Source organism: Hetaerina americana, unplaced genomic scaffold, assembly GCF_022747635.1.
Source record: "Hetaerina americana unplaced genomic scaffold, ioHetAmer1.1.p SCAF_8, whole genome shotgun sequence".
In the NCBI taxonomy this organism is placed as follows: domain Eukaryota; kingdom Metazoa; phylum Arthropoda; class Insecta; order Odonata; family Calopterygidae; genus Hetaerina; species Hetaerina americana.
Genome location: NW_027287427.1, coordinates 72,424,588 through 72,451,961, shown reverse-complemented (window position 1 = coordinate 72,451,961; position 27,374 = coordinate 72,424,588). Strand labels below are relative to the sequence as shown.

At 38.0% G+C, this 27,374-nt stretch overlaps 1 protein-coding gene across 1 annotated transcript; it reads left to right on the top strand.

Moving 5' to 3' along the window:
- Positions 1-4,339: 4,339 nt before the first annotated feature.
- On the top strand, positions 4,340-26,865 carry LOC139697718 (arylsulfatase J-like). The gene is made up of 8 exons (XM_071596543.1): positions 4,340-4,443; positions 11,817-11,976; positions 13,123-13,349; positions 15,205-15,472; positions 17,489-17,646; positions 24,288-24,600; positions 26,331-26,528; positions 26,610-26,865. Exons 1-8 carry the CDS (start codon positions 4,387-4,389, stop codon positions 26,858-26,860), a joined length of 1,632 nt encoding a protein of 543 aa, XP_071452644.1. The 5' UTR covers positions 4,340-4,386; the 3' UTR covers positions 26,861-26,865.
- The last annotated feature ends 509 nt before the right edge of the window (positions 26,866-27,374 follow it).

Below are 27,374 nucleotides of genomic sequence, written 5' to 3'. Positions count from 1 at the left end.
GAGTAATCCAATAAACGAAAGGTCAGTGCTAACAGTGCGGGAACCAAGTACACTCCGTGGTCAAAGTCGTTTTTTCCCTTCTCGAAAAAAAACTAATTTTCGCTTGGATTTCTTCGGGGGAAGTTGGTCAACTTTCTCTCAAGGAACGAGGAGGGATTCTTGTTTTCAGAATATTGTTTTTTTGGTGTTTTTTTAAGCATACTTATCTGCGATCATAATTTTAATGCGCAAACACGATCTCTTTTCCTCAAAAAAAAGCGCCAGATGGTTGCTCAAGGAGGTTGCATCAAGACGTGAGTAATTTTGATAAATGTTCCTCTTATTCGTGTTCCTAAGTAAACTCAGTCTATTGACGGTGGTAAAACAGGGTCTTTTCGGGCTAATACTAATAGAAATCGACGTAAAAAACACAAGGTTTTTATTCATTCATGCTACCATGTAGCATTGAATAATCAGCACCAGAAGAATAGTCGATTAATTACGGTGCTGGCATACATTCCGTCCTTACGAAAAACTGATATCATGTAAACAATTACATAAGGGTTGTAATAGTGTTAACATAAAATCACCTGCCCGCCTTTTCATATGGGGGGGGAACAGCTGAAATCGCAATATTTTCAAAACTTGGTGCCTCAGAACTAGTCCAAAACTAGTTTTAGAGCATGTTTTAAATAATGTTAAGAGCCTCTTTAGACGGCTTAAAAACCGTATAATAACATCATATTTGTACACTAAAATGGCATGAATGGATGCTGAATTAATTTAGTACTCATTTTTAAGGTGTGAGCTAAGGTAACGCATTTACTCTTGCAGTAACGAATCAACCTCCTTATCAGATGCCTTTTGATCATGATAAGCCTGACGGCCAAAGACAAATTAAGCTAATAAAACACTAATAATTACTATCAGTATTCTATCGGTTAAGATAGATTTTTGATGGGCACGAAAGTATTGCTAATTGCATGATTTAAGATATTATCATTTTGATATTAATGATAATTTCTGCTAAATATTCCTTCATTTATTAGTTACATTCCTGAGTCAATGACTTTTAAACAGAGTTCTACCATCGAAATTTTTTTTTCCACTATCCCGACGCCCGTAGTGCGCCTCATTGGGATCTCGATAAGCCTCTTGACTTGACACAAGGTTTCTCAGGAGTGAAACCACCAGCCACCAGAGAAGGCCAGTGCGTTACCCACCTGACTAACCCGGCCGGCCTGCGCAAGTTTAGAGCTACGTATTGGAAATAGTTTCCTGCAGTGAAAGATATTATATCTTAGGCAACAAATTATCTTGGATTTCACATTTAAAATTTGAAAAAATACTATATTTGCGATAATTTTTAAATTAATAAAAGGCTAAATGCGTAAAAAACTATAGGACAGTCACTCTAGCGTTAATTTTGTAAGAAAATAATATATTTACATAATACAAGGATAGAACAAGTCAATTTCCACACGTAAATACGTATGCCGACAATGGGTTCAACAAAGTTTGTCATAATTCAGAGTTCCTCTTGATAATGACCCACTGTGCTAAAACAATAGTTGGTATATTCAAATTTATTATTTGTTGGTCCATCGTTTAAGGTTGGTTTTCGATTGGCACATTGTACACTTCTATATTTCTTAAGCCTTGGTTATCAATACAAAACCTGACATTTCCCTCTATAATAAACTGTCATTAGATTCGTATACATTCTATCTACTTTCATTCCGTCCACCACATCTATCCTTTTTCTCTCCCTACCTCGCTTGCCTAACTTCCTTTCATCTATCACAGCTTCATCATCTCACTGCGAATCGAAATGCTCTGCATCCATCTTTCCTGCCTCCTTTGGATTTCTCTCTCCTCCCCTTTCATTATGATTCGCACTTCCTCGTTTGTTTTCCTTTCTGTCCATTGCACCTTCTCCAGGCCCAAATTTCAAAAACCTCCAATATACGCCCATCTTCTTGCCTAAATGACTATGTTTCCGCGCCGTACTAAACCATATCCCATATCAATGTTTTCACGAGCCTATCCCTAACATCCTTAATCAACGTCACTCTTATTAATTCCCATCTTGTAATGAATTCTTTTTTGCAAAAAAAGAATTCTTATTCTTTTCCCCCAACTATTTTGACCATCTTGGTCCAAAGCACTTTCAACACTGTCGCTCCTGCTCTATTATTGCCCTACTATTTAAACGATTAAATTAGCCTCCCTCCATCTCGAAAACCTCATAACCTTTGTTATGTTTACATTAATTCCCATTATAGTTCTATCAAATTGGTTTTTAATGCACTCAGCAATGACTGAAACTTAGGCTGTCTCGGTAACTATTACTTGATCATCCGCAAACTTTAATTGTGAATATTGATTGTTTTATCCTTAATTATATTAGGTAGGCGTGTTACAGGGGAAGAAAGGATTATATTTTAAATTAAATGGGGTAGAAAGTCTGAGAAAATATATATTTATTGTAGCATCTTATACAATGTGGGTTTTAAGGGAATTTATTTGTTTAAGAGGATTTCCCATGAATTACTAATTACCAAAAAGTCTCACCACTAATTAAATATGGCCTTTTTTTCATTGGTTTTACCCAGTACGTGCCAATGTGACTCTCAGATCAGTGACCGAATCCTCTACACCACCAAACTACAACGTCGCACTAATAATGGACACGAATATGTTTGTTATTTTACCTCAATAATGGCAAACATAATCAAAACGTCTGTTTTGAGCTGTCACAGAGCAAATTATTAATCCCGGAAAGCCACAATATCTTGGAAGGTAGAGCGATGTTGAAAGCCTTAATAGAAGGAATAATGTTGGTAAAGCAAGGTGGTGTGAAAGGAAGAGCGGGCTTTTCAGGCAGACTGATGATAGGTACGAATTATGAAGAAATGAAGCAAGAATAGAAAGTTCCCAAATTACTTAAATTTTAATGTTCTTTAAGGACCGTCAAAAAACTTACCTTTAAAATAGATACAGTAGATTGAATATGAATCAAATCGGGGTCCAAGGGATTCTTTTTTCACCAAACTGGTTTTTGGAAAATTTTGGAGTCGGCATCAAAACGATAATAAGCCCGTTTTCGGATTCATGTTCCCTTCACTGTCTTACACTAATTTTCAAATGGGTCCATTATAAACGAAAATAAATGCAATTTCATTTCTTTCAGAGATCTTCTTATATATGCCAAAAATTTATGATTTCTTAAATTATATTCGCTCCTCCAGAAAAGTAAAGGAGTAGTTAAAAACCCTCGGAAATTTAAACATATCTTTGAGGATAATTATAATTCGATGAAGATGATTTTATATTCACTGCATTGCATAATAAAATGTATAGGAATCGCCAAAATGGTATGATACTAATAGCATATCGAAAAAATATTGATCGAATGCAATATCAATTGTAATAAAATCATATTTGCTCTTCAAATACACATTTTGTATCAGATAACAACCAGTTGTATTATATGGGATCGTAGATTTTCGCGGCGTTCAGATGAAAGACTCTCCATTCTCGGGATGTCACCGCGTAGGTTGTTTTGCTGACAACAGTTTCGCCCGTGTTTCAACGAGCGTCTTCAGGTCGAAGAGCGTCTTCACTTCGACCTGAAGACGCTCGTTGAAACACGGGCGAAACTGTTGTCAGAAAAACAACCTACGCGGTGACATCCCGAGAATGGAGTCTTTCAACCAGTTGCATTATTAAAATACGCAAAAGAAAAGAAATGTTCTAATGAATTAGAAAACATATTGATAAAGTTATTAAGTTTTTTTGATAAAGACAAAGTTGATAAAGTCGATATATCGATCGATTCATTCGAAAACCTATTAAATAAAAGTCCCTTTAGTGTCAATTGAATCCAAGAATACTAAATAGAACTTTAATCAAATCTGGTTATGTACAAGCAATAAATTATGTAATAATGCCCTTTGAGAACAAAGCTTCCCATGCTTATTTGAAATATATTGTTTCACATGCAGAGGAGCATGGCCTCTAGTTAAATGGTGGTGTAAATAAGAATAGTTCTTTAATATATTCAGATTTTTATGGATAAGGAAAAGAGTGTCAAAAATGTGTAAGCCTCGAAACAGGTACAAAAGTCGGCTCTTTGTAGATGAATAGATAAAAACTCAAAAAAATTTAATTAAAAAAACAGGCTAAAAAATGTTTTTCTTCCTTTCTTTGACTCCCGATCGGCATAAAGATATTTGCAAGGTCGCAACCCTATAGCTAATAGTTAATACCCTTTTCATTTCAAAATTAAGATCCTCTAAAACTCATATCCTTCTTTTCACAGGTGTCCCAGGCAAAATGGCGTTCAATTTTCAATTCTTTCTGCAAGTTATATCATGCCTGTTGGTCATCTCTACCTCCGGAGATATGGCACCAACACGCAGTGAACAGCCACATATAATTTTCATCCTAGCAGATGACCTGGTGAGCTACTTGATGATATACAAATTCCAATATTAAGGTCTTCCTGTGATTACTTTAATTATGCTAACATGAACCTTCGTTCGATATATATGTGTATATACTGACTGGTACTGTGGACACTTCGGTACCTAAAACAGATTTTAAAATATAGAATGCAATAGTTGTCACAGTTAAGTTTACAAACACATTCATCATGCATTAAACCTTTTCCTATAGTCTCACCTCGGTTTCTGAAACGTCTTTTCAGACCCGGGGGGAGCTATTTTTGCATACCCGTGCCGTAAGAAACTCACTCGCCGTACTTCGACCTTGGTGGGGTTAAGCAGCCCGAATACTGCTGCTAGAAATCAATTTGTACAAGTATCTCCAACCAATATAGCAATACAACCGACTTCGGTGGTCGTGATGTTGACAGGAAAAGTGTGGGATGCATCATGTTAAAGTAATTAATCAAAATATAATTAATATTCCTCCGATGGACAATATTTACAAAGATTTCCTTTGTATGTCACATACTGACTCCGAAACGATACGGTTGACCCATGCAAGATTCATTGCATATCAGCAATGAGAAATGAAAATGCTTCAAGGTCATAACCTTAAAAATTGAGTTCCATGAAATCTAGACAGTGTGCGGGTATGTATGTATATATATATATATATATATATATATATATATATATATATATATATATATATATATATATATATATATATACATGTACATATTGAGTGAACTTCCTCTTTCTTCACCTTACATCATTTCCTTGTTAATTTCTTCGTAACTTCTTCCAACCTTCATCTACTATTTATAAAAGCCTTCTCTCTTACTTCATCTATACCGCTTTCCGGACGTCAATCGACCTATTTTGCAGCCTAATCAACATTACACTAACTTTCAGTATTTCCTACATCTAATTTCACAACCTTTTTCCTATTTCCTTTATCAAATTTCTCTCTTTTCCATTATTGTTTAAAGCCTCTTTTATGCATTTCGATTCCAACTGCTATTTATTCCCACTAATTCCTTTAAATGTGAAAAAAATGTTCATCCACAGTTCGGTTTCTGAATGTAAATACTGCCTGCTCAAAAGATCTATTCGTTCCTCTTTCAAGTGAGCTCCGCATAATAATGACGCATGGCGAGGTCGTTCATGACGTAGTAAGAAGGTTTCATTAAATAAGTTTTTAAAAATATATAAAAGTTTTGGGTTCCAGCGAGATCTACAGTCACCTACGGAGCCTAAAGTTTATTCAATTCCTGGCATTGAGTGAACTTACTCTTTCTTTGACCTACGATATGTCTTTCTTCTTTCCTTCGTTATTTCTGTCCGCCTCAACGCTATCTAAAAAATCTTATTTCTTTCGTTTCTCCATATTCCGTTTTCCCATCGCTCTCCCATTTGCATCACGGTCTTTAATATACTACTACTTTTCAATATTTCCTCAATCCTCTGCCTTTTTTTTAGATTTACTTATCATCATTCTCTCTTCGCCCTAACCGTTAAAAACAACGTGAATAAATTTCAATGCCAACTGTTCTTCAATCACGGTGACGACGCCGAATCAAGTCCACGGTCTTCCTACCGTTCTCTCCTTATCCCCGCGGGAGGATTCTCGTGAAGAACAAGATTTAGGCATTGCCTCCCTTTTCTATCTCCCTCCCCCGTCCACGCGTTGTTTCCCCTTGACACACCGCACGAACTTCGCGTGTAGGTTTCACAGCCTCCGCGCGTGCCCACCTTACCCTATTTCCATTACCCTTATTGGTCCTCCATTCAAGGAGGTCGCGAAGGCTTAGAAAGAAGTTCGATGCGTCGCGATGTGCTATGTTTCCGATCACACACTGAAATCAGGAATTCTCATGTAACGTTAACCAATATTTTCCAGAGAGAAAAAGGCTAAGCTAAACATTAAAATAGGAGGGCAAAAATTAGAGCAGGTAGAACAGTTTACGTATTTCGGGAGTGTTTGGATCAACACGGTCAAAGTAGTAGGGACGTGAGGAAAAGAATTGCGCTAGGCAAAGAGGCTTTCACAAGGAGGAGGGAGTTAATGACGGGGACGTTGAGTAAGGATATTAAGAAAAGACTCGTAAAAACTTTGATATGGGGTGTAGCTATGTACGGCGCGGGAACGTGGTCATTGAAGCAGGAGGATAGACGTAGACTGGAGGCTCTTGAAAGGTGGGTGTGGAGAAGAATGGAGAAGGTGAAATGGACAGAGAAGAAAACAAACGAGGAAGTACTTGGTAAGGTGGGCGTAGAGGGGGGTTTGTTGGGAGAAATCCTATGGAGGCAGGAAAAGTGGATGAAGGGGGTATTGACCGGCAGCGGGATGTTGAAGACAGTGATAGAGGGGAGAATGTTAGGCAAACGAGGAAAGGGAAGGAACAGGATAGGGATGTTGGACGGAATGAAGGGAGAAAGAAAGTACTCAGAGATGAAGAGGGGTCTGATGTAGAGTAGGATGTTGTGTTTTGATAAGAGTCATAAAATATTTATTTAGGAGCTGTGTCCATCCAGAAACCTGCCTTAACCGGTAGATTACCCAATAATAATGAACAATATTAAAGGTATTTAAATAATCCATGAAAGCTCTTAACATCCTTGTGGACTTCCGAAATGTCTTTACACAACATAAATAACTCTTTCCAACACCCTGGCTTTTTTTAAACCGTTCTACTACGCATTCACTCTGATGCTTATATTGCCTAAAATGGTTTAACATTAAGCCATACATTTCAAAAACAGCATGCAGATGTGGTTTAAGGCGGAAGTATCTGTAGAATCTACGTCATCAACGGTTGCTCTATTGACGACAAGCCCACTGATTATAGTTTCTACATTACGGGTTGACTTGAACTTCTCGGGATTCAGTACTTACCGGAGCGACTTCCTCCGCTGTACTGGATCGGTACGGACTCAACAAGACTGCCTTCCCAGTTACACGCCAAGATTCTTCAACACAGAAGAGAGCGCACGTGATTTACTCCAGTTATCTATACGATGCCATGCAACAGAGGCGATGCCCACAGGAAAGTTATTGCCTTCGTGAAATTGAAAACGTGAAGTGGAATATTTTCGGGCATAGATTTGCGTTGCGCGCACGAGACATCGACACTTTGTTTATTTCCCTTTTCGTAATCTCCGCAGGAGATAAGATAACGCCGCGATCGAGTTCAATGATTGCACAGTGCGAAGCGCGATCGTCACTTCTCTCGCGCAAAACGGAAACGGGACCCCGAGCTCTTGTTTTTCTCGCGTTCCTATCGTTTCGCGTCGCGATTGTTCCGCCTGCATGCGCATGCGCTCTCACGCACCCGTGATCGTCTTCGTATCTGGCACCTAATAATGAGTACTGCCGCTAATTGGTTCCAATTATGCACTTCTCTCGCTTCGTGTGCGCGCATGAAGGTCGAAATGGAAGCGAACTTTGAACGATTCGCGGTTGACTTCGACCCCCTTGCGTCACTATGTGAGGAAACGAAACCAGTGCACAAATATGCATGTATGCACGCAATGATATGTTGACATTAAATCCTGCTCCTCGTTCTGTCAGCATTTGTTTAACCTTTTTGGTGAATAGAAAGTCTTTGGCCCTGATACCAAACCCTGCTGTACTCGAAAGTCCTAACTAACATGACAGAAAAAACCATTACACTCCATACTATAGATAAACTAACCCCTTCAAACTCTGCAAACTTTCAACATCCGTTAACTTCTTACAAAATGTCCATTACATCGTTTTCCTAGTGTTCTCCCCTCCATATCACTGTCTCCAGCATTCTATTTCTTTTCACTATCTCACGAGTCCACTTGTCTTGTCATATTCAAATGTCATCCGACAGCCCTCTCTCTCTTCTCCTACCACGCCCAATATCATTTTCATTAGAGTATATAGCGTTTGCATGGCTTTATTTCATCGTCTGTTAGAATGTCTTGAGATTGAGAAGAAGATTATGTATGAATTAATTACCTATCATGGTATTAATTACATACGGCCAATTGCCATATATACTGATAAATTAATTTACACACAGGGTGACCGGTTTCGCAGAAAATCTTAGCGCCCGCCCCACCTACTCCAAGAGGTTCGATCCCACTTCGACCAATAGGAGCGGCGGGGAGGGGAGCGGGAAGTTCAATTGCAATACTTTCGGAACGAACCCTTTATATTGTTTATCCAAGTTTTTTCGTAGTTTTGATCTTTTGCCATAGAAAATTTTGCCTTAATTTACCTTTCAAAATTAATTCTAGAAAACTATCTTAAGCAGAAAACCGCCAAAGAAAATTAGAAAGAGAAAAAAGCAGTTCTTTTAAAAAGTGAAAATATTATACTACTGTTTTAAAAGAAGCAAATTCATCCAGTTTTGGTAGATATTAAATTTGTGGTAGGTATTTAGTTACCTTCCGATAGTGTCACATAATTACCGTCCTCGGAATATGTGGACAAGCTAACAAGAAATTAGGATTTATTAGAAGAGTATTGGGTAAATGTGATGAAAAGGTCAAAGAGAAATGTTATCTGTCGTTGGTTAGGCCTCATTTAGAATATACTTCAAGATTGGATCGCGTGCAGCGTAGAGGAACTGGATTTGTAGAACGTTTTTATGATAAACTTAGCAGCGTATCCAAAATAATAGAGCAGCTACACTTGGAATCACTCACGGAGCGAAGGTTGAAGATTGAAGCTCTTGAATAAATTGGAAGGGCGTCTCTTTGGCGATGATGTAAAAATGTATTATTACCGCCATCGTACTTCGGTAGGAGAACTCCAGTCAATAAAATTTGAGAGATTAAGTGTTGAACAGATAGATTTAAAACTTCTTTTTTCCACGAACGATAGCGGATCATAATAACATTGTTCGACCGCGGTATGGTCATTTTTGGGTAAAATTATTCTGGTGTGTATTCACCCCCTGCCACACACCCTAGCGGTAGAGAGATTAAGTGTAGAACAGATAGATTTCAGATATCATTTTTCCCACGAACGACAAGGGATCATAATAACCTTGTCCGACCGCGGCAGGGGTCATATTCTGGTCAAAATTTATTCTGGTGTAAAATTTAGGAAACACACACTGGCCCCACAGCGTAGCGGTGACTTTCAGGGTACTAAAATATCTTTAAAAAATCGCTGGCCGTATTTTCCGTCTATGTCACACTTTCCACAGTCTAGTCAAACCCACGTTTCGAAAGCCTCCAACCTGCACTTATCATCTTGCCTCAACGATCCACGTTTCCGAGCTAATAAAGACTTCGTTCCATATTAAATGTTTCAATTGTTTTTTATTGGCGTATTTACTTAAGATGGCTGTCGTCAACCCCCGCCTCTACGTTAACACTTCATTTTATAACGCAATTCTTTATATGACACTAATACTCTGTCCAACCTCCGACAAAACACTTCCTAAACAGCTGATTTGGCATCAATAACAAAAGTTGAAGCATTACTTCGATATTAAGATACGAATCGCGATCAAACTATCCCGATGATGTGTTTTAATCGTGAACAATAAATGAAAAAATATCAATTATATACGACTAAGGGATAGAAAAGGTATATTGAAACACATTCATCAATCATCAAGGGCAATCAAAGCCTTATCACTCCAGGCATCTACTTACGACGGCTGTTCTTTTCATTTCCTCATGGCAGTGGAAATACACTCTTGAAAAAAAGTCGTCATCTTGATCTTACACCCAGTGCTTTAACCTTCAAACTGTTTTGAATAAAATAATCACCCCTTTCTAGGTTTTCTAATAAAATTAAAACTTTCTCCTGCATATTAGGCGTCTGCTATTTGTTTTTTTAACTTTTTCCAATACTCGAAAGTTACCTTTTCTCCTCAGGCGATACTTTTCCATAACCACATTTCTGCAGTCTCAATTTTACTACTACTAGTAGCAGTGATTGCGGTAAGACGACAGGTAGCTGAGGTCATCTCTGCCATTAGGGATATGTGGGTAATTCGGTGGGAATTTGAGTGATTGGGGTGGAAAGGTGGGGAGATAAACTCGGCGTCGGCATTCACCAATTCTTAATAAAATATCCCTGGGGGTAACACAAATTAACGTCTCATTCGACGGACGGCGTGCTCCGCTTGAAGTACTCCCTCCACACATGGCACCCAAGTAGGGATCAGGATATGCAAATCTGAAAAATACTACTACCTCCGGGATTCCAACCCAGATACTCAGAATGGAATTCCATCGATCCCAAACCGTCTCTTACTTTCTCATATTCTAGCTCTCGCCTCCATATGTCAGGACTTTACAGACAATTTTTTTCTAAGTATTTTTTTTCTAAATTGCTTGGACTGATGTGATGGTTTTATGGATACAGGAGACAACTAGCATGAAAGTTTGATATGCTAAACATATTCTCTTCGATAGGTCCATCATATCAGTTCAGATATCATAAACCATGCTTCCCAGTCATCTAAACTCCCATATTTCCTCTTATTTCATTCCTTTGAAATGCACATAATATTTTATTCTATCTAACATGAGCAGAAAATCTAAACAAAATGCTGGAAGTAAATTTAAGAAATTCAAATTGATAAAAGATGAAAAAAGAGAAAGGAAATGTCGATTTCGAAGACTAAAAAAATATTGATTAAATTTAAATACTGTTTTCCAATAAAACATTTATTTTTTCTCAATTTTTTTCCGGAATTTGGAAAATTTAATGAAAATAATTTTACATGATGCATTTTTCACGAAAAATATACCTTTTTTTTAAAGTAGCCTACCGTTAAATGTAGGTTTTTTTATGGACACAGAATACAGCTATATTTTTCACACGAACCTCAACTAACAAGACAATTGGACTCCATGTTACTACAATAATCCCCTCTTCAATGCCGCATACTTCCTTCCACCCATCATTCTGTCCAACATCTTCAATCTACGCCAGTCATCCTGCTTCCACGACCAAGTTTCAGTGCCGTCCAAAACTATGCTCTAAATCAAACTTAATGATACCATTTACTAATATTCTCACCCAACATTCCTGTCATCGGGTTGATGACAGGAATGTTGGTTGAGAAAGTGAACACGTCCTGATCAACTTATCGATTCTACGTCTTATATCCCTATTTCTCTTACCATCTTCGGCCAAAACACTTTCTACATACGAGGGTAGGTAGATCGTTTCACCTGCTCTGGTTAATGCCCTCTAATTTTAACGATTATTTTTAAAAGACAGACTTTTTTATGGCGAAAAAAAATCTAGAAGGTGAAAATAATAGGTAAATTTGAAAAATAATTTGTTTTTATTTCGAATATCATTCAAACCCAAAATGAAGGGAAATTATTCAAGGTCGTATGGTTCATTGATGTGACCTTTTCGCTTTCTCTCTACCGCAGGGATGGAACGACGTGGGTTTCCATGGCTCCGATCAGATCCCGACCCCGAACATCGACGCCCTGGCTTACGGAGGGCTCATTCTCGACCGCTACTACGTCACGGCGCTCTGCACGCCTTCGAGAAGCTCCCTGATGACCGGGAAGTACCCTATCCATACAGGTGGGTGGCCCATAGAGCTGAGGTGAGGGACACAGATTCAATCTAAGGGAGATGTGAATATTCTTTATTCATCCCTAAAAACAAAAGTGAAATTAATATGGAAAACATACTATCTGAGAACAATTTTTAATTTTTGGAAGGCTGTGCGTGAGTCAATTATAAGGATTTTTATTTTGACTTGTATCTTAACGCAGTAGCCTAATGGTCCAAAGTAATTATATATTGTATATTATTAGGTAGAAAAATAGTTGGGACATGTGATTTCAAACGGAGAAAGAACGAGAAAACTGCAACTAAACTAAAAGAAAACTGCAAGTACTTTATCCACCTTATTTATAGAAATAAAACTACTTTTTTCCAGTTTCGGTTGTGATTATTTTTTTCTATTGATAAATCGACAAATATATTGCATGGGATTTTGCGAAAGTGGAAACATTTTAATTACATTTCCATTGGGACTCATTCAAGGCTAATTCTGACTAAATTTGACCTAAAATGAAATTACTCAACACACTGGATCTGTTGAGTTATTCCATTTTAGACAACAAACAAACACGAAAAAGTGTTTCGACGATTCAACGTCCAAACACATTTTCGCGCTTGAAAATAAATTATGAAAATTCACATGGGTAAGATTAAATAATTTAATAAACAGAAGGTTGACGTTTAATACATGGTTAAGGCCAACACTCAGTTTTACGACCGGTATTTCAGTTCAAAATCGACCGTTCGACAGCTCAATAATGTCAATAACTGACAGACGGTGTTGCTATGACTACAATGTTTACTTTTAATAATAAGCAATCTTATTAGTAGATAATAATAAGCAATCTTATTAGTAGATAATATGCACGTTATGATAACGTTCACATTAACTTACGATTGCGTTCAACGAGACATTATACAAGCCTTAGCATTTTTAATCTTTCCACATTAAGGCGCCGCTCTATAAAAAATTAAAGCCTGTACAGCCAGCTTTAATTTGACCTCGTAGCTACACTTTTTGATTTCACTTTTTAAAATTCGCTCAAATTAGCAACCAAAATGAACAGTCGACCAAACATTTCGAGGCGAATGGGAAGGACGATGAAGAAAGCCCTTTTCAAAAGGCCTCCCGACTAAAGTGACTAACCTTTACCTCGTCAGGGATGCAACATTCAGTCCTATACGGTGCAGAACCGCGTGGCCTCCCTCTGACCGAGTTTCTGCTCCCTGAGTATCTCCGGGACCTCGGCTATGCCACCCACGCTGTCGGCAAATGGCACCTGGGATTCTATAAAGATGAGCACACACCCACACACCGTGGCTTCGACTCGCATCTCGGTTTTTGGACCGGACACCACGATTACTTCGATCACACCGCCGTGGAGAAGGTACGTATGCACACATTATACTGGAGGGACATGTGATTCGGGCAGGGCCACGCACTATCCCACTCTCCATGTCAAACTCCTGAAATAATATGTAACTTTTAATCCAAACTTCGATTTGATTATTAAGGTAGTATTTACCTGCTGATGCAATTCTTCATCTTATATATTTTACTACTTTGACCATCTTATTCCAAAGCACTTCTAAGATAGTCGAACAGTTACACCCACTTTGATTTATGCTCTTTAATATTAATTTTTAATTTAGAATTTTCCTATCCTGAAAAATTCATAAGCTTTCTTTTATTTACATTGATTGTCATCCCATACCCATTCCACTGATTTTAAAAAGCAGTCAGCAATACTTGCTACCCATGACTGGCTAACTAATGCATGATCAATAGCAAAGCTGACTGATTTTATGAAAATGCTGCTGAAGTCATTCATGTATCCTTTTGACCAGTGTTAATATTGTAGTTTGCTAAATTTTTAGTTGCTATTGAAATATCAACAGTGCCAGGAGTAATTTCGGGGTACATTTTCAATTTTAAAATTGAAAAAAATTTGAAAAATGCCACAATATGATTTTATTAATAGAACAATGTGCGTGCCAATACTTATGCTATTTTTGAGTTGGTAAAAATGGCATTAAACTTGGAAACCTAGAATTAGCGTAAAGGAATTTAAACTTAGGTCTATGCAATCATTATTTTCAATTGTGAAAAATTATCACCATTATAATCACTGGTAATCATTCTGAGGAATGGTCTGTAGTAGATTTCCAGACCATAATCCTTTGATTACCTTGAACCTTCTTCTATAAGCATTTTCCATTACTTGCATTTAATAGTTCATCCTTAGCCTCCTTTGTCATTTGTCTCCTTTCTGTTGACTAAGGGTTCAGCCACATTGGCATGCAATGGTTTATTTTATATCCCCAAAGTTAAGCAAGAATTGGCCCTGACAGAAGCTGTAAGAGTGACCTCTAAATACCTTTCACTAGGTTCTCTTTTCCAAAGTCTGCAAGGGACAGGCAAATTAAACATGGCTTAACTGCCCAAGGTTCCTGTCAAGGAACCTCCAACCTGATGTATATCTATCTATTCCTTTTACATATCCTTCAGTTATGGTATTTAGGAAGCTATCTTGTCTCTGGACAGTGCCAAAAAAATTCTCTTTGCTTTTTATGGGTGCCATTCATAGGTTTTTCTTAACCCACTTTGTGAAGTACTTCTTCATTTACTACTCCATCTCCATCACTTTGTTTTATATCATTCTTCAGTAAGACCACATTTCCATTTTCTCTAATCTTCTGACCCCTGTCATCCAGGCCTTACATCCATAGAAAAATGAAGTCCATGTAAAAGTTTCCACGTCGTACATAACTACACTCTATATCAAAGTTCTTACAAACCTCTTCTTAACATCCTTACCAAATATACCTGTCATTAATTCTCTTCTTGGGACAGCTTCTCTGCCTAACTCAATTCTTCTCCTTGTGCTTGTAATACTTAATGTTATTGCTATTTATGTATACCTTGCAAAATCTATCTAAGTTCAATCTTTAAGTTAACTCCAATAGTCTTAATCTTTCCCCAAAATAAAGATGATTATTTATCTATCTATCTATATACTACTTTGACCATCTCTTTACAAAACTCTCCAATGACACATTAATTGTTCCACCAGATATAGTTTCTACCCTCCAATTTAATATTTTGAATAGGCCATTTTCCTTCTCGAAAACCTCATTACCTTTATTTTGTTAGGATTTTTTCAGCATGTAATAATTGATAGACTACCATGACTCTGAGTTGGATTACATGCTTTATTTCCCCTCGTTCTCTTGGTTCCAAAGGGTTGGTGGGGACTGGACATGAGGAGGAACATGGATGTGGCCTGGGATCTTCACGGTAAATACTCCACAGACATCTTCACAGATGCTGCCGTGCAGGTGATCAGGAATCACAACACAAATGTTACGGGCAATGGGAATCAACCCCTGTTCCTCTATATTGCACATGCAGCAATGCATTCTGGGAATCCCTATAACCCACTCCCTGTGCACGATGATGTGGTGAAGAAGTTTGAAAACGTTAAAGGATACAACAGGAGGAAGTTTGCAGGTAAGCATTTGGCACTATCTCCAAATGCATATATTGATCTAAAACTGCTATGAAAAGAGAGTAAGCATGACACTTTTGTTGGAGAAATTAGGCTAGGACCCCCTTGCACAGAATTTGGAAAAATTCCATCATATGCCCTGTGTCAAAGTTGTGACATTTGGTTTCAGCACTCAATTTGAATCCTTATTGAGCTGTCATGGCTTTCAAATTTCTCCTGTAAAATACAGCTCTAAAATTAATATAAAATGATGTGAGCCCCTAAAACCACAAAGAGCGCATGCAAGACTGAGTATTAAGGGGTAGAGAATTAGAGAATGACTGAGTTTATTGGTGACTCCAGGTGAATTACAGCAGCTACACATTACATAATCAGATTTGACCAACAGGATAAAATAAGACAAAGATGAGTCACCAGAAATGGCAGGTCTAAGTACCTTCTTCCATAGCATGATACATAAATATGAACAAAATCAAACATAACCAAGACTGTATTTATCATTCAAAAAAGAATATTCAAAATTCAAATTCACTCATTATCCCATAAAATATACATACTACCATGAATATGTATAAGGGTACCTTGTGTTTATGATTGCGCAAATGTACATTTAATTAATTTATAAGTGTATATTCCTGCATATATGTCTGAGTCACCCTAACACTCACTGCCACACTCCCTTACAGCATATTACGGGGTATTGTCAAGATGTAAATGTGCCCACTCTTTAATTATGTGCCTTCAGAAAATCTCCCAATTATTCCCTCCTTCCCTCTATCAGCACTACTCTCAAGTCCTTTCACAAATGTATTCATTGTCAAAATGTGCTTACAATCTTTGAGGAAAGTTTGGTGTAAATTGCCGTTGGAGTCAATACTATTTTCATTGTTGTATGCATCATAAGATATTTATATCTCATGTACTCAGAGAAACAGGTACAAGTATAAAAAGCAACATTGCATGATCTTTAGGTAGCTTTGAAGAGATATCTTAGGGAAAGATTTTAATGAATACATTGTAAATGATTAATGAAGAAGAGTTCATTGTAATTTGAGGTGTCAGGTTGTGTCTAGCTATGGAAGTCTTAGTAATGCAGAGAGGGGTGTACATTCTGAGGCCATCCCAATCCTAAATTAAACAGTGGAGTACAAATTAATTATCATTACCGTCAGGTGAGGTCATATTATTAGTCCACTTAGGGACGGAAATTAATATATGGAATAAATTAAAAACTCCAATAGCCGTAAACAGTTTACCTTTCTAAACAAAATACAAATGACATTAGTTGGCTAATGCAACAAGTTGAAGGATGAGGTAAAGGGTGAAAAAGGAAGGGATGAGAAAGGTGAATACGAATACACATATTTCGGCCATAAAGTAGCCCTCTTCAGGGTACTGAAGGTAAATCATCATGACAACACAAGTCGAAGTAAGGATAGTATAGACATGATTTTAGAGAACATGGAAATTGTTGCAGTACTTATTTCAGGAATAGATTATTTTTTGAGCAAAAGACTTGAATTTTTGATATCACTATGAATTTTGATGGCAAAATTATTCAAACTAAAACTTTCTACATCTATGGTCTTTAATGCAACAAGAAAGACATGAGGCTTCTGGATTTTGGGTGTGAAGAATGATGGATAGGGTGGAATTGACAGAAATGAAAGCAAACGAAGAAGTAATAAGCAAGCTGTAGGGGAGGAGAGAGGATCATAGGGAGAAATCCAAATGGACGAGAAAGATGCATGCAGAGCATTTTGAAATGCAATGGAATACTGAAGATTGTGACAGAAGGGAGGATGTTATACAGGCAAAACAATGAATGAAAAAACGATAGGCATGCTGACAGAATGAAGGGAAAAAAAAGTATGTAAAACTGAATAAGGGTTTATTTTAGCCTGGAGTGTCTTATCAGGTAAGGCTAAGAAATGTATGGGCATTAAGTAAAATGGTAGAATACCAATTTAAAATAATTACTTAATACATAATATTTACACATCATTTTTCCAACACAGCCATGCTGCACAAACTGGACGAGTCTGTTGGAATGGTAACTGATGCTTTGAGGGAAAAAGGGATGCTGAGAGATTCTATAATTGTGTTCAGCACTGACAATGGTGGACCAGCCGCTGGATTCAACCTCAATGCAGCTAGCAACTGGCCCCTGAGAGGGGTAAGTGTGACCAAAATCAAAATTATGGAAGCGTGATTCATAAGTAATTCTAATAACCAATCATTTAAAATTTCAATCCCAATTATCAGGCTTGCAAATTGATCCAATTGATAGCCCCACACTCCCAGTCTATTTTGTACGCAACTCTCTTTTGAAAAGGTTATCATCCAAAGCTAAAAAAAATATGTATTTGCTTTGTATGTGGACTACAGCAAAAAAACAGTCATAAGCAGTAAGAAGGCAATTCTTTTCTCTCCAGAAAGTTCATCCATGATCACAAGTTAATGTCATTTTCCCCAAACTTATTACATTGGTAATTGAAAATATTGCATATTCTTAGGAATGGTAGTTGAAGCTATTGTCTATTCTTAGACATAGTAGCTGAAGCTATTGTCCATTGTTAGGCATGGTATTGAAGTTATTGCCTATTGTTAGGTATGACATTGAAATTATTGCCTATTTTTGGACATGGAAGTTGAAACTATTGCCTTTTGTTAGGTATTTTGAAAATCATACGATCTCATTATTTGTATTTGAAATTGAATATTCCCAATTTCGTAAGGTTTCTTGTGAAGGAATCAATTAACAGGTAAATAATTTACCCAAAAAAATGTCACATCCACCATAACTATGGAAAACGTAGTTATATCCATTAGGATTGAAAATATGTACAACTAGCTACCTGGGATCGCTGTAATTTCTGAAATATAATGCAAATATTTTCAGAATTTTTAAAGATTCGGTTATTTCAAGCTCAGTGGTACTGTTTTTGCATACATGAAAGAGCTGGGAACATTTCTTCAACCCACTTAGGGTAACATGAACTGAAGGTTACTTCGTTAGGCTTAATGCTTAAGTAACGCTTAATTGGCAGAACATGTACTCGGCAAGTTGAAGGTTCGTGGTACCAATAGCGGTCGAGGAAACTTTTTTCCACTTATGATCCGCACCCTTCCACCTTCCCCACCATCCTTGCGTTTGTATTTGACACGTTTCTATCCCTTTTCCTTATATCTATACTTAAAGGTTTTGAGTAGTGAGCAGGCAACCTAACAGTGTGGGAAGTATGGTTGCCTAAAGACGAAGCGAATTACACTCGTCTGATGGCAAACCGCTCGCGGAGTTTCGGTGATCCCGAGAGGTTCAAGTTACGTAATCGGCGCCGTTAAAATAAAAATACTTAGAAAAAGACCAGATTCTCTTATGACTTGTTCCAGGCATATTTTACAGAGAGTTGGTGGAGGTTAAAAAGCAAAAATGAATTTTTTTATAATAATTCCTGTCAGACTTGTAATCACTTTATAGAAACTAGTATGCTAAGCTAATTCGATGAAACACGTTGGAAAATAAAATAAAAATGAGGATGTTTTCGAAAAATTCCGCGAGATATGCCATCAGTTTCTTGAAACTGACTGTTCTTCAATGAAGCTATCTTTTTTATCATTGAGACTGTAAAACGTTTTTATTTGGATATAATATTCTCTGTTTAATATTTTACATTATTGTATAGTATTTATCTAAATAGAATATTATTCTTCCTTCCTCAAATAATTATAACTCTCGAATGTTATTTTAAACCTCAAATTGCCAGTAGAACCGCACATGAGATTCATACAAAAAAATATGAATTTCTGTGGAAAGTACCCAAAAGGTTTTGGTAGAAATCATAATTCCTGTGACTCAACTTCGAAGTTCATTCTTTTCTCACTTCCTTGAGTATGGCTATACAATCAAATGCTTCAGTCTTCAATGAAAGATCTGAATATTAATATTCATTATAATCAAGACATTTTCGAAGAATAACAATGCATGCAACAACGCGTTTCGCACATATTACGGCATCTCAAAGAGGCATTTTTAAATTATGGGAAGACACAATTGGATATTTGTACCCACTCTTTGTAAAGAGCCGCAAGTAGTGAAACCCCTCCTTTTCATGCCCACATTACGTCATGATCGTCACTCAAAGTTAAATATCTAACAGACACCTTTCTCCAAAAAAAAGTGCATTTAATTTTGACGAAAGAAATTAACCAATATTATCCACCAATCATTTCTATTATACACTTGCACTGAAGAAGGTGCACCATCACGAAAGACAACTTATTCTTTATTAATTTAGTAACTTCGTAATGCATAATACGGTTTGAGTTGACATACGAATATATTTTGCAACACCTTTAACAGTTCGATATATGATTAAATATGTACGAAATTCTGCAGCGATGGCTTCCTTATTGGTCATTTGCACAATATGTTCTTTGGTGATTTGAGGCAATTAAATGTTTTTTCATCAAAATTGCTGTAATCCTACAACAATAAATCTTGCATATACGTAATATTCTTCCAAACCCTCCCTCCTTCTTTTTCCTCATTAGAAACTAAATGAAATGCCAAGAAACTGGGGGAGATGCCGCGACAGTAACTTCTAGCGGAGTCATCCACTATATGTGCATGACAATACAAGGCGAATGAATTTTATGCTTTGAAATTGTTGCATTGCAAAGTAATGAGATGCCTTCGCAAGAGACCCCGCCCCCCCAAAAGAATTACATAACTTAAATGTAGTCCCCAAAGTAGGCGGAGAAAAATTTGCTATGACAACGCGATGTTCATAAAAAAGGAGGTTATTATGCCGCACCCAACATGGTGATTAAGGCTGCTTATCGTAGTTCACTCGAAATCTCGTCGAAGGTGGAAAAAACGTGAGGGCAGGTCATTAAATTTCTCCATAGTTAAATGAGTGAAAGGTTTGAAATAGAATACACCCTACGGCTGTCCAGATGTCTTCTCAAAGGTGTAAGGGATTACTTTGTTTGAAGTGCAATGCCTGGATAGAAGAAAAGGGGCACGTAAGAAAAATTATAAGAATATTAGAGGTAAGCAGAGGAAGTTTTAAGAAGGCACAATGCTGAGCGAATTCATTGTATTAAAATGAAAAAACACCAGACGGAGGAGGGCTGTGACCACGCCCTTAAAGAGCAAATTTCAGCGCACTATAAAATCGACATTAGTTCGTTAATATAACCATAGAAACGATCTATTGTATATATTTAAAAACAGAGATTATAATCCTAAAGAAAAAATGTGCAAAACTTGATTTGATCTCATGGGGAGCATTTGACTCTCATTTTTTCCCATAGAAAACATAAAGAATAATGAGTTAGCTTTTAAAAGAGTTTTCGTTCAACAGGCTTCTTCAAATTTAAGAGGCGTTTTGTTTATTTTATGCATAAAATGTCGCCGCGTTCAATCTGCTTAAATATTTATTGTCTCCCAAAGTAAGCCGTTTAAATTTGGTACTGTTCAAAGATGACGTCGATGTCTTAAGGAACAGTAAGTCAGCTTACTTCCAGGGTTATTTCTTATTTACAAGACATCTATTTGATATTACTCAACAAGTATTTGGTGGAGTGGTCCTTTTTCATAGAGCTCCGATCAGATGAAAAATCTTGCTACAACTACAAATCTGTTTATCCATCTTCGAAGAGTTTCTGGTTAAAATGGTCAAAGTAGTAGGAAGGATAAGGGAATTGATGACAGGGATGGTGATTAAGGATAGTAAGAAGATGTTGGTAAAAACTTCGTTGTTAGGCGTGATTTTTAATGGCGCGGAAAATTGGTCATTCAAACAAGATGATAAGCATAGATTGAAATGTGGGTTTGGAGAAGGATGGATAACGTAAAGTTGGGCAGAAAGGAAAACAAATGAAAATATGTTGGACATGGTGGGGAAAGAGAAGGGATTGTTGGGAGAAATCATAAGGAGGCAGGAAAGATGGATGCACAGCATTTTGAAACGCAATGGAATGCTGAAGACGGGAAAATGTTAAGCACACAAGGAATTGGGAATGAATAAGAAGAAAGAATGTGGGAAAGAATGATGTAAAGAAGAAGTTTGCGGAATAGAAGGTAGAATTCTTCATACGTTATATACAAGTACCTTTAAACCACCATTAGGGTGTGTAGCAAAGGGTGATCATACACCAAACGACTATGACCAATAGTACTTTTCTCCCTGGCGCAGTCGGAAAACCTTATGCTAATATCTTAACGTTTGTGGGAAAAATGACATCTTAAATCTATCTGTTCAACACTTTATCTCTCTAATGTTATTTACATGATCTCTCCTACCTTAGTACGATCGGGGTAATAATACATTTTCAACATCACTGGTAAGTAGACCTCCTTCCGATTTTTGCAAGAGCTTCAATCTGTAATTAACCTTCGCTCCGAGAGTGATCCACGACCTGGCTCCTCTAAAATTTTGATCCGCTACTCAGTTTGTTATAACATTTTACAAATCTATCTCCTCTACGCGCGCGATCTATCTCTGAAATCTATCCAACATCATGAAAATAACGAGACACAACTTGCACTTTCTGTCCATGATATTCTAATTTCGGAAGAGAGCAATGTTTCAGTGGACTCAATTTCCCTAGATTTTAAGAAGCCTTGGACAAAATACCTCATAGTAAACTACTCGTAAGTCTAGAAGCATGTGGCATTGGTAAAAATATCCGGGGTTGGATTAAAGGCTTTTTGAATGGTCGGGTTCAAAGAGAAGTGATAGATGGAGTTTTTTCAAATGCAGTAGAGGTTACTTCAGGTGTTACCCAGGGAAGTGGCATCGGACCTCTTTTATTCCTACTTTACGTTGACGACATTGACTCCGTATTCACTAGTAAGATACGTTTATTTGCCGACGATGCAGTAGTTTACCGTGATCCTGAGGACACAGCAGCTTTGTCAGATGATCTTAATGCTATACAACGCTGGTGCGACACTTGGCAATTAGAATTAAACTTATTGAGTGCGCAGTCATAAATTTTTGGAAAAAGACCATTGCCCACCCGATCGCCTACTGCATTGGGAACCCCGAACTGGAATGTATACACTCAATTGAATACCTAGGCGTTACCTTCACTGGGGATCTCTTCCGGGTGAAACAAATACGGGGAATTGTGGACAAAAGTGTGGATAAAAAATTAGGATTTATCTGAAGAGTACTGGGTAAATGTCATGAAAACGGCAACGAGAAATGATATCTGTCGTTGTTCAGGCCTCGTTTAGAATATGCTGCTAGTATATGGGATCCTCACGAAGTTGGATTAATTGCCGAATTGGATCGCGTGCAGCGGAGAGGAGCTAGATTTGTATAACGTTGTTATGATAAACTTCGTAGCGTATCCAAAATATTAGCGCAGCTAGGCTGGTAATCACTCACGGAGCGAAGGTTACATTACAGATTGAAGCTCTTGCATAAGGTGGAAGGAGGTCTCTTTAGCAGTGATGTTGAAAATTAATTATTATCCCCATCGCATTACGAGAGATCATGTTACTAAAATTAGAGAGATTAAGGGTAGAACAGATAGATTTCAGAGGTCGTTTTTTCCACGAACTATAGGGGATCATAATAAGATTGTTCGACCGCGGTGGGGTCGTGTTCGGGTAAAATTATTCTGGTGCGTATTCACCCCCTGCCACACACCCTAGCGGGGGCTTTCAGGGAATATAAATAAAATCATGAGGATTCCATATGCTAGCACCAAATTCTAAATTAGGCCTAACCAGCGAAGTGTTAATTGTAGCATCAGATGCCAGATTGGGTTTTGTTAGCCGAGGCAAGGAAATTTTTCTTTCTTCAATCGTTGTCCACCCAAAACCTACCTTAAGCGGTAGGCTACATGAATAATAAATTATAATGACACACTTTTTTACTTCTCATTATTTTACAGTTCAAAAATCATTGAACTTTCTCTGGTCAGAGGACCCTGAGAAAAAAATACTACGAATTCGCTAAATAATCAAGCGAGATTTTACATTTATTACTTCATCTAAAATGGAATTGATCATAAATTTATGTTTAGGCGGAAAATAATGTTTAAAACATAGTAATTAAAACTGTATCTTTCCAAAGAAATGGGACTAACGATGTGTCGATTTTTTTAATGATATTGTTGTAGATAAAGGACTCAACACTGTTGTAAAGTTGCTTTTGTCTGTTTTAGTTGTTCACAATGTTTGTCCTGTTGGGAGGTTGAAGGTCATTTGGTCTTAATAAATAGCTTGGGCCTGAGGAAAAAATCGTTTACTTAGGATTAGGAAGCAGAGGGAATAGAAACAATTAATGCGACTCCTATTCACGTCCTAAATCCTTCGTGAATATCTACTAGCGATTGCCCTCAATTCTTTTAGCTTCCCTTGTCACACAATCCATTATTTCGCAGTCCATTTAAGGTTCCTACACTCATTTTACCTCTCAGCTAATGTAGCCACAATCCACCTAATTGAAATATCCTGATTCAAGTAAAATAATAAGTATAACCATAAGGATCTATCACGTCATGCAGGTATTTGTTTACATCTGTGAATATCATAAAATTTGCTTATGAAATCCAATGGAAAACAAGAACTGTGCTCGAAACTGGCTCGTTTGCAAAACACTATGTCGAAACATGCCAACATAAAGTCGAGCTTCAATAAACTGGTTTGAAATGATACCTTATCCTTGAATGTCACCCTAGAAGTCTCGTAATAAACACTATTTGCATGTACTCACCATTCGGACGTCGGTTCTTGCACTGAAATGTTTGGACCGGCCCTTCATGCACCATTATTTTGCTCTCTTCCCTCGGCAGGTGAAGAACACACTTTGGGAGGGTGGCGTAAGAGGTGCAGGATTTATATGGAGTCCTCTTCTAAACAACGGTGTAGGACGGGTATCAAGGCAAGTATTCCACATTACGGATTGGCTCCCGACGCTTTACACTGCCGCCAAGGGAACGAAACAATGGAATAACACAAATCGTGATCCCATTGCGGTCGATGGCCATGATTCGTGGCAGGCTCTTGTGGAGAACACACCAACTTCGAGGACGGAGATACTTCACAACATAGACGACCTCTACGGAAACGCGGCGCTCACTGTTGGGGACTGGAAAGTTCTAAAAGGTAATTTGAATGAGCTGAAATCAATGTCTGATCAAGCTATATGGGTTCACAAAACATACCCAACCTCATGTGGATATTTTTATCATGAAATATAAGTCCTGTTAGTCCTTCACTCATGAATACAGATTTTACCGAAATTAATATATTTCAGTTTCATGTAGATTTTTCTTATTTTTTGGATAAATCTTATGTGACAGTATACTAAACAAATGTCTAATACATCAAACTTAACATCTACACAATACCCCTCAAGCCGCTGCAAGGCCATATGGCGGGAGGTGTTAGGACACTACCCGTAAAATAGAATGCAATTACTTGCAAAATAAAGAAAACATGCTAGTGCACACCCACACATATGTATGTATTCAAGCAAAACTTATTTAAACTTAAACACATGCAAAAAATACGCAAGTAACTTCCATGGACAAGTACATGTACATATGAATGCACTTCATGTCTTCGCAGTGTTTAATATAGTTCTCGCCTGAAACAAAATTGATTTCGCATGATACCAAACCAGTCATGAGTTCACTAACAGAGAAGAAAATGTAATGCAATCAGGATGTATTTGTCAGTTTCGTAAATTTCGAAAAGGCGTTTGTTAGAAAGAAATGGGAAAAGTTAATGAATTTATTGGGGATGATTGGAGTAGATTGGAGGGGTCGGAGACTTGACCGCAAACTGTATACGTATGTCTCAGATTGCCCAGTTGCCAGTAGGGGATGGTAAATCCGGATGGGTAGACTTAGGAGTGAGACAGAGGTGCCCATTATCACCTGTGCATTTCAACGTGTATGTAGAGGGAATGGTGAAAAACTGGAGATAAGATTGAAAGTCGGAGGAAAATTTGTAAAATCAGTTAGGCTTACAAAATATCAAGCTTTAGTTTGTCAGTCAGCCAAAGGATTACTGAGTGCATTAGGAGAGTCAGTGTAATAGACATGGAAATGGAATAAATGTAAATAAAGCGAAGGTTACGCTGACTTCGAGAAGTAAAGCAAAATATTATTCTAAATAAGGTGGGAATTGATGAGTGTCGTTGAGTAAGGATATTAAGAGAAGGCCCGTTAAACCTTTGGTAGGGATCTTAGTTTTGTACGGCATGGAAACGTGTTCACTGAAGCATATGATAAGCGTAGAGTGGAGGCTTTTGAAATGTGACTGTGTAGAAGGCTGAAGATGGTGAAGTGGACAGAAAGGACAACAAATGAGAAGATGTTGAGTATGGTGGGGGAGGAGAGCAGACAGTTGAGCTGATTGAGACAGGAAAAATTGATGCAAAGCATACTGATTGGCAATAGGATGTTGAAGACTGTTGTAAAGGGGAGAATGTTAGGCAAGCGAGGAAGGTGCAGCGATAGGATAGGGATTTTGGACGGAATGAAGGGAGGAAATAAATAAATGGAGTTGAATAATGGTATGTATACCCCTCTTCAACTCCATAGACTATTTTAGTGCAATAGGATGTTGGGTTGTGTTTTTTAATAATAAACAAGGGAATTGTCGCTGTACCGTTTGGTAGCTTGTGTCCATCCAGAATGTACCCAACCGGTAGCTTTCCGATAGTAATAATACTTTTCAGTTGTTACTTTGAGGTAGATACAAAATTCAATCAAAGATAAAGACAAAAATGTACTGTTTGATAAAGGAGATGTGATTATTTTACCCTCACCCTTGATCGAACAAATCGAATCCAGATGAAGTTTGACCTGATTCGTTCCATTTCCTAGGGACAACTTACCAAGGCGCCTGGGACAGCTGGTACGGGCCCTCGGGCAGAGGCAAGAAGCACACCTACGACGCCAACCTTGTAGTCGAGAGCAAAGCAGGGAAGGCCCTGGAGTCCATTGGTAGCCCTTTGTCCAAAGAGCTCATCACCCGGCTCAGGGAGGACGCCCAGGTCGACTGCGACGCCGAGCCCACCGCCCGTGATAATCAATTCGTTTGGAGCCAGCTGAGTAGCACCGAGTATAGCGACGTATACAGTGACGAGTACGACTACCGCTCAGCGCAGGCCTCCGCCCCTTGCGACCTGCTGAAGTCCCCGTGTCTCTTCAATATCCGCGACGACCCGTGCGAGAAGAGGAATCTCGCCGCATTCTGCCCGCAGATGCTCGAGGAGTTACTTCAGAGGCTCGCTGAGTACAACGCCACGGCCGTACCACCGTCCAATCTTCCAATCGACCCGATGGGCAACCCCAAACTGTGGCAGTACACGTGGTCATCCTTCGGGAACGGCCACTTTTCCAAGGTTCTCTAGTCAAAACGGTCGCGCGAGCCAAGGATGACTCACACTTAAAACTCTAGTTCAACACGCACGATCGAGCTCGTGCGCAATTTTATCGTCGGCCTCAAGCCCATCGTAGTTAAAATTGTTGAACTGGTGAATAATTGAACCAGGTAAATTATTAATTGTTCTCAGGCGCCCTATAATGTATCGGACTCATGATTTCAGAGTGGAACAGGCTCTACCGCAAGTGAAATGAATGTACATTATGGCGGATTATGGGATCGACTACGTCCACCGTTCCTGGGACTCTCGTTCTGAAGCCATACTCTCCAATACGGGAGGAGATCGTTAACGTGGGGAGATAAGATGATCAGCAATGAATTCAACATTTAAGAGGGACATTTAAATGAACGCCAAAGGTAAAAATAAATATTTTCTCACGTTTCCTCACCACCCAATGATTGAAGGGAATGAGGGAAAGGAATAATGAGGGAGTGAATCGCAGCTTACCAGGCAGGAATCCGACGTGATTAGAAAATATCAC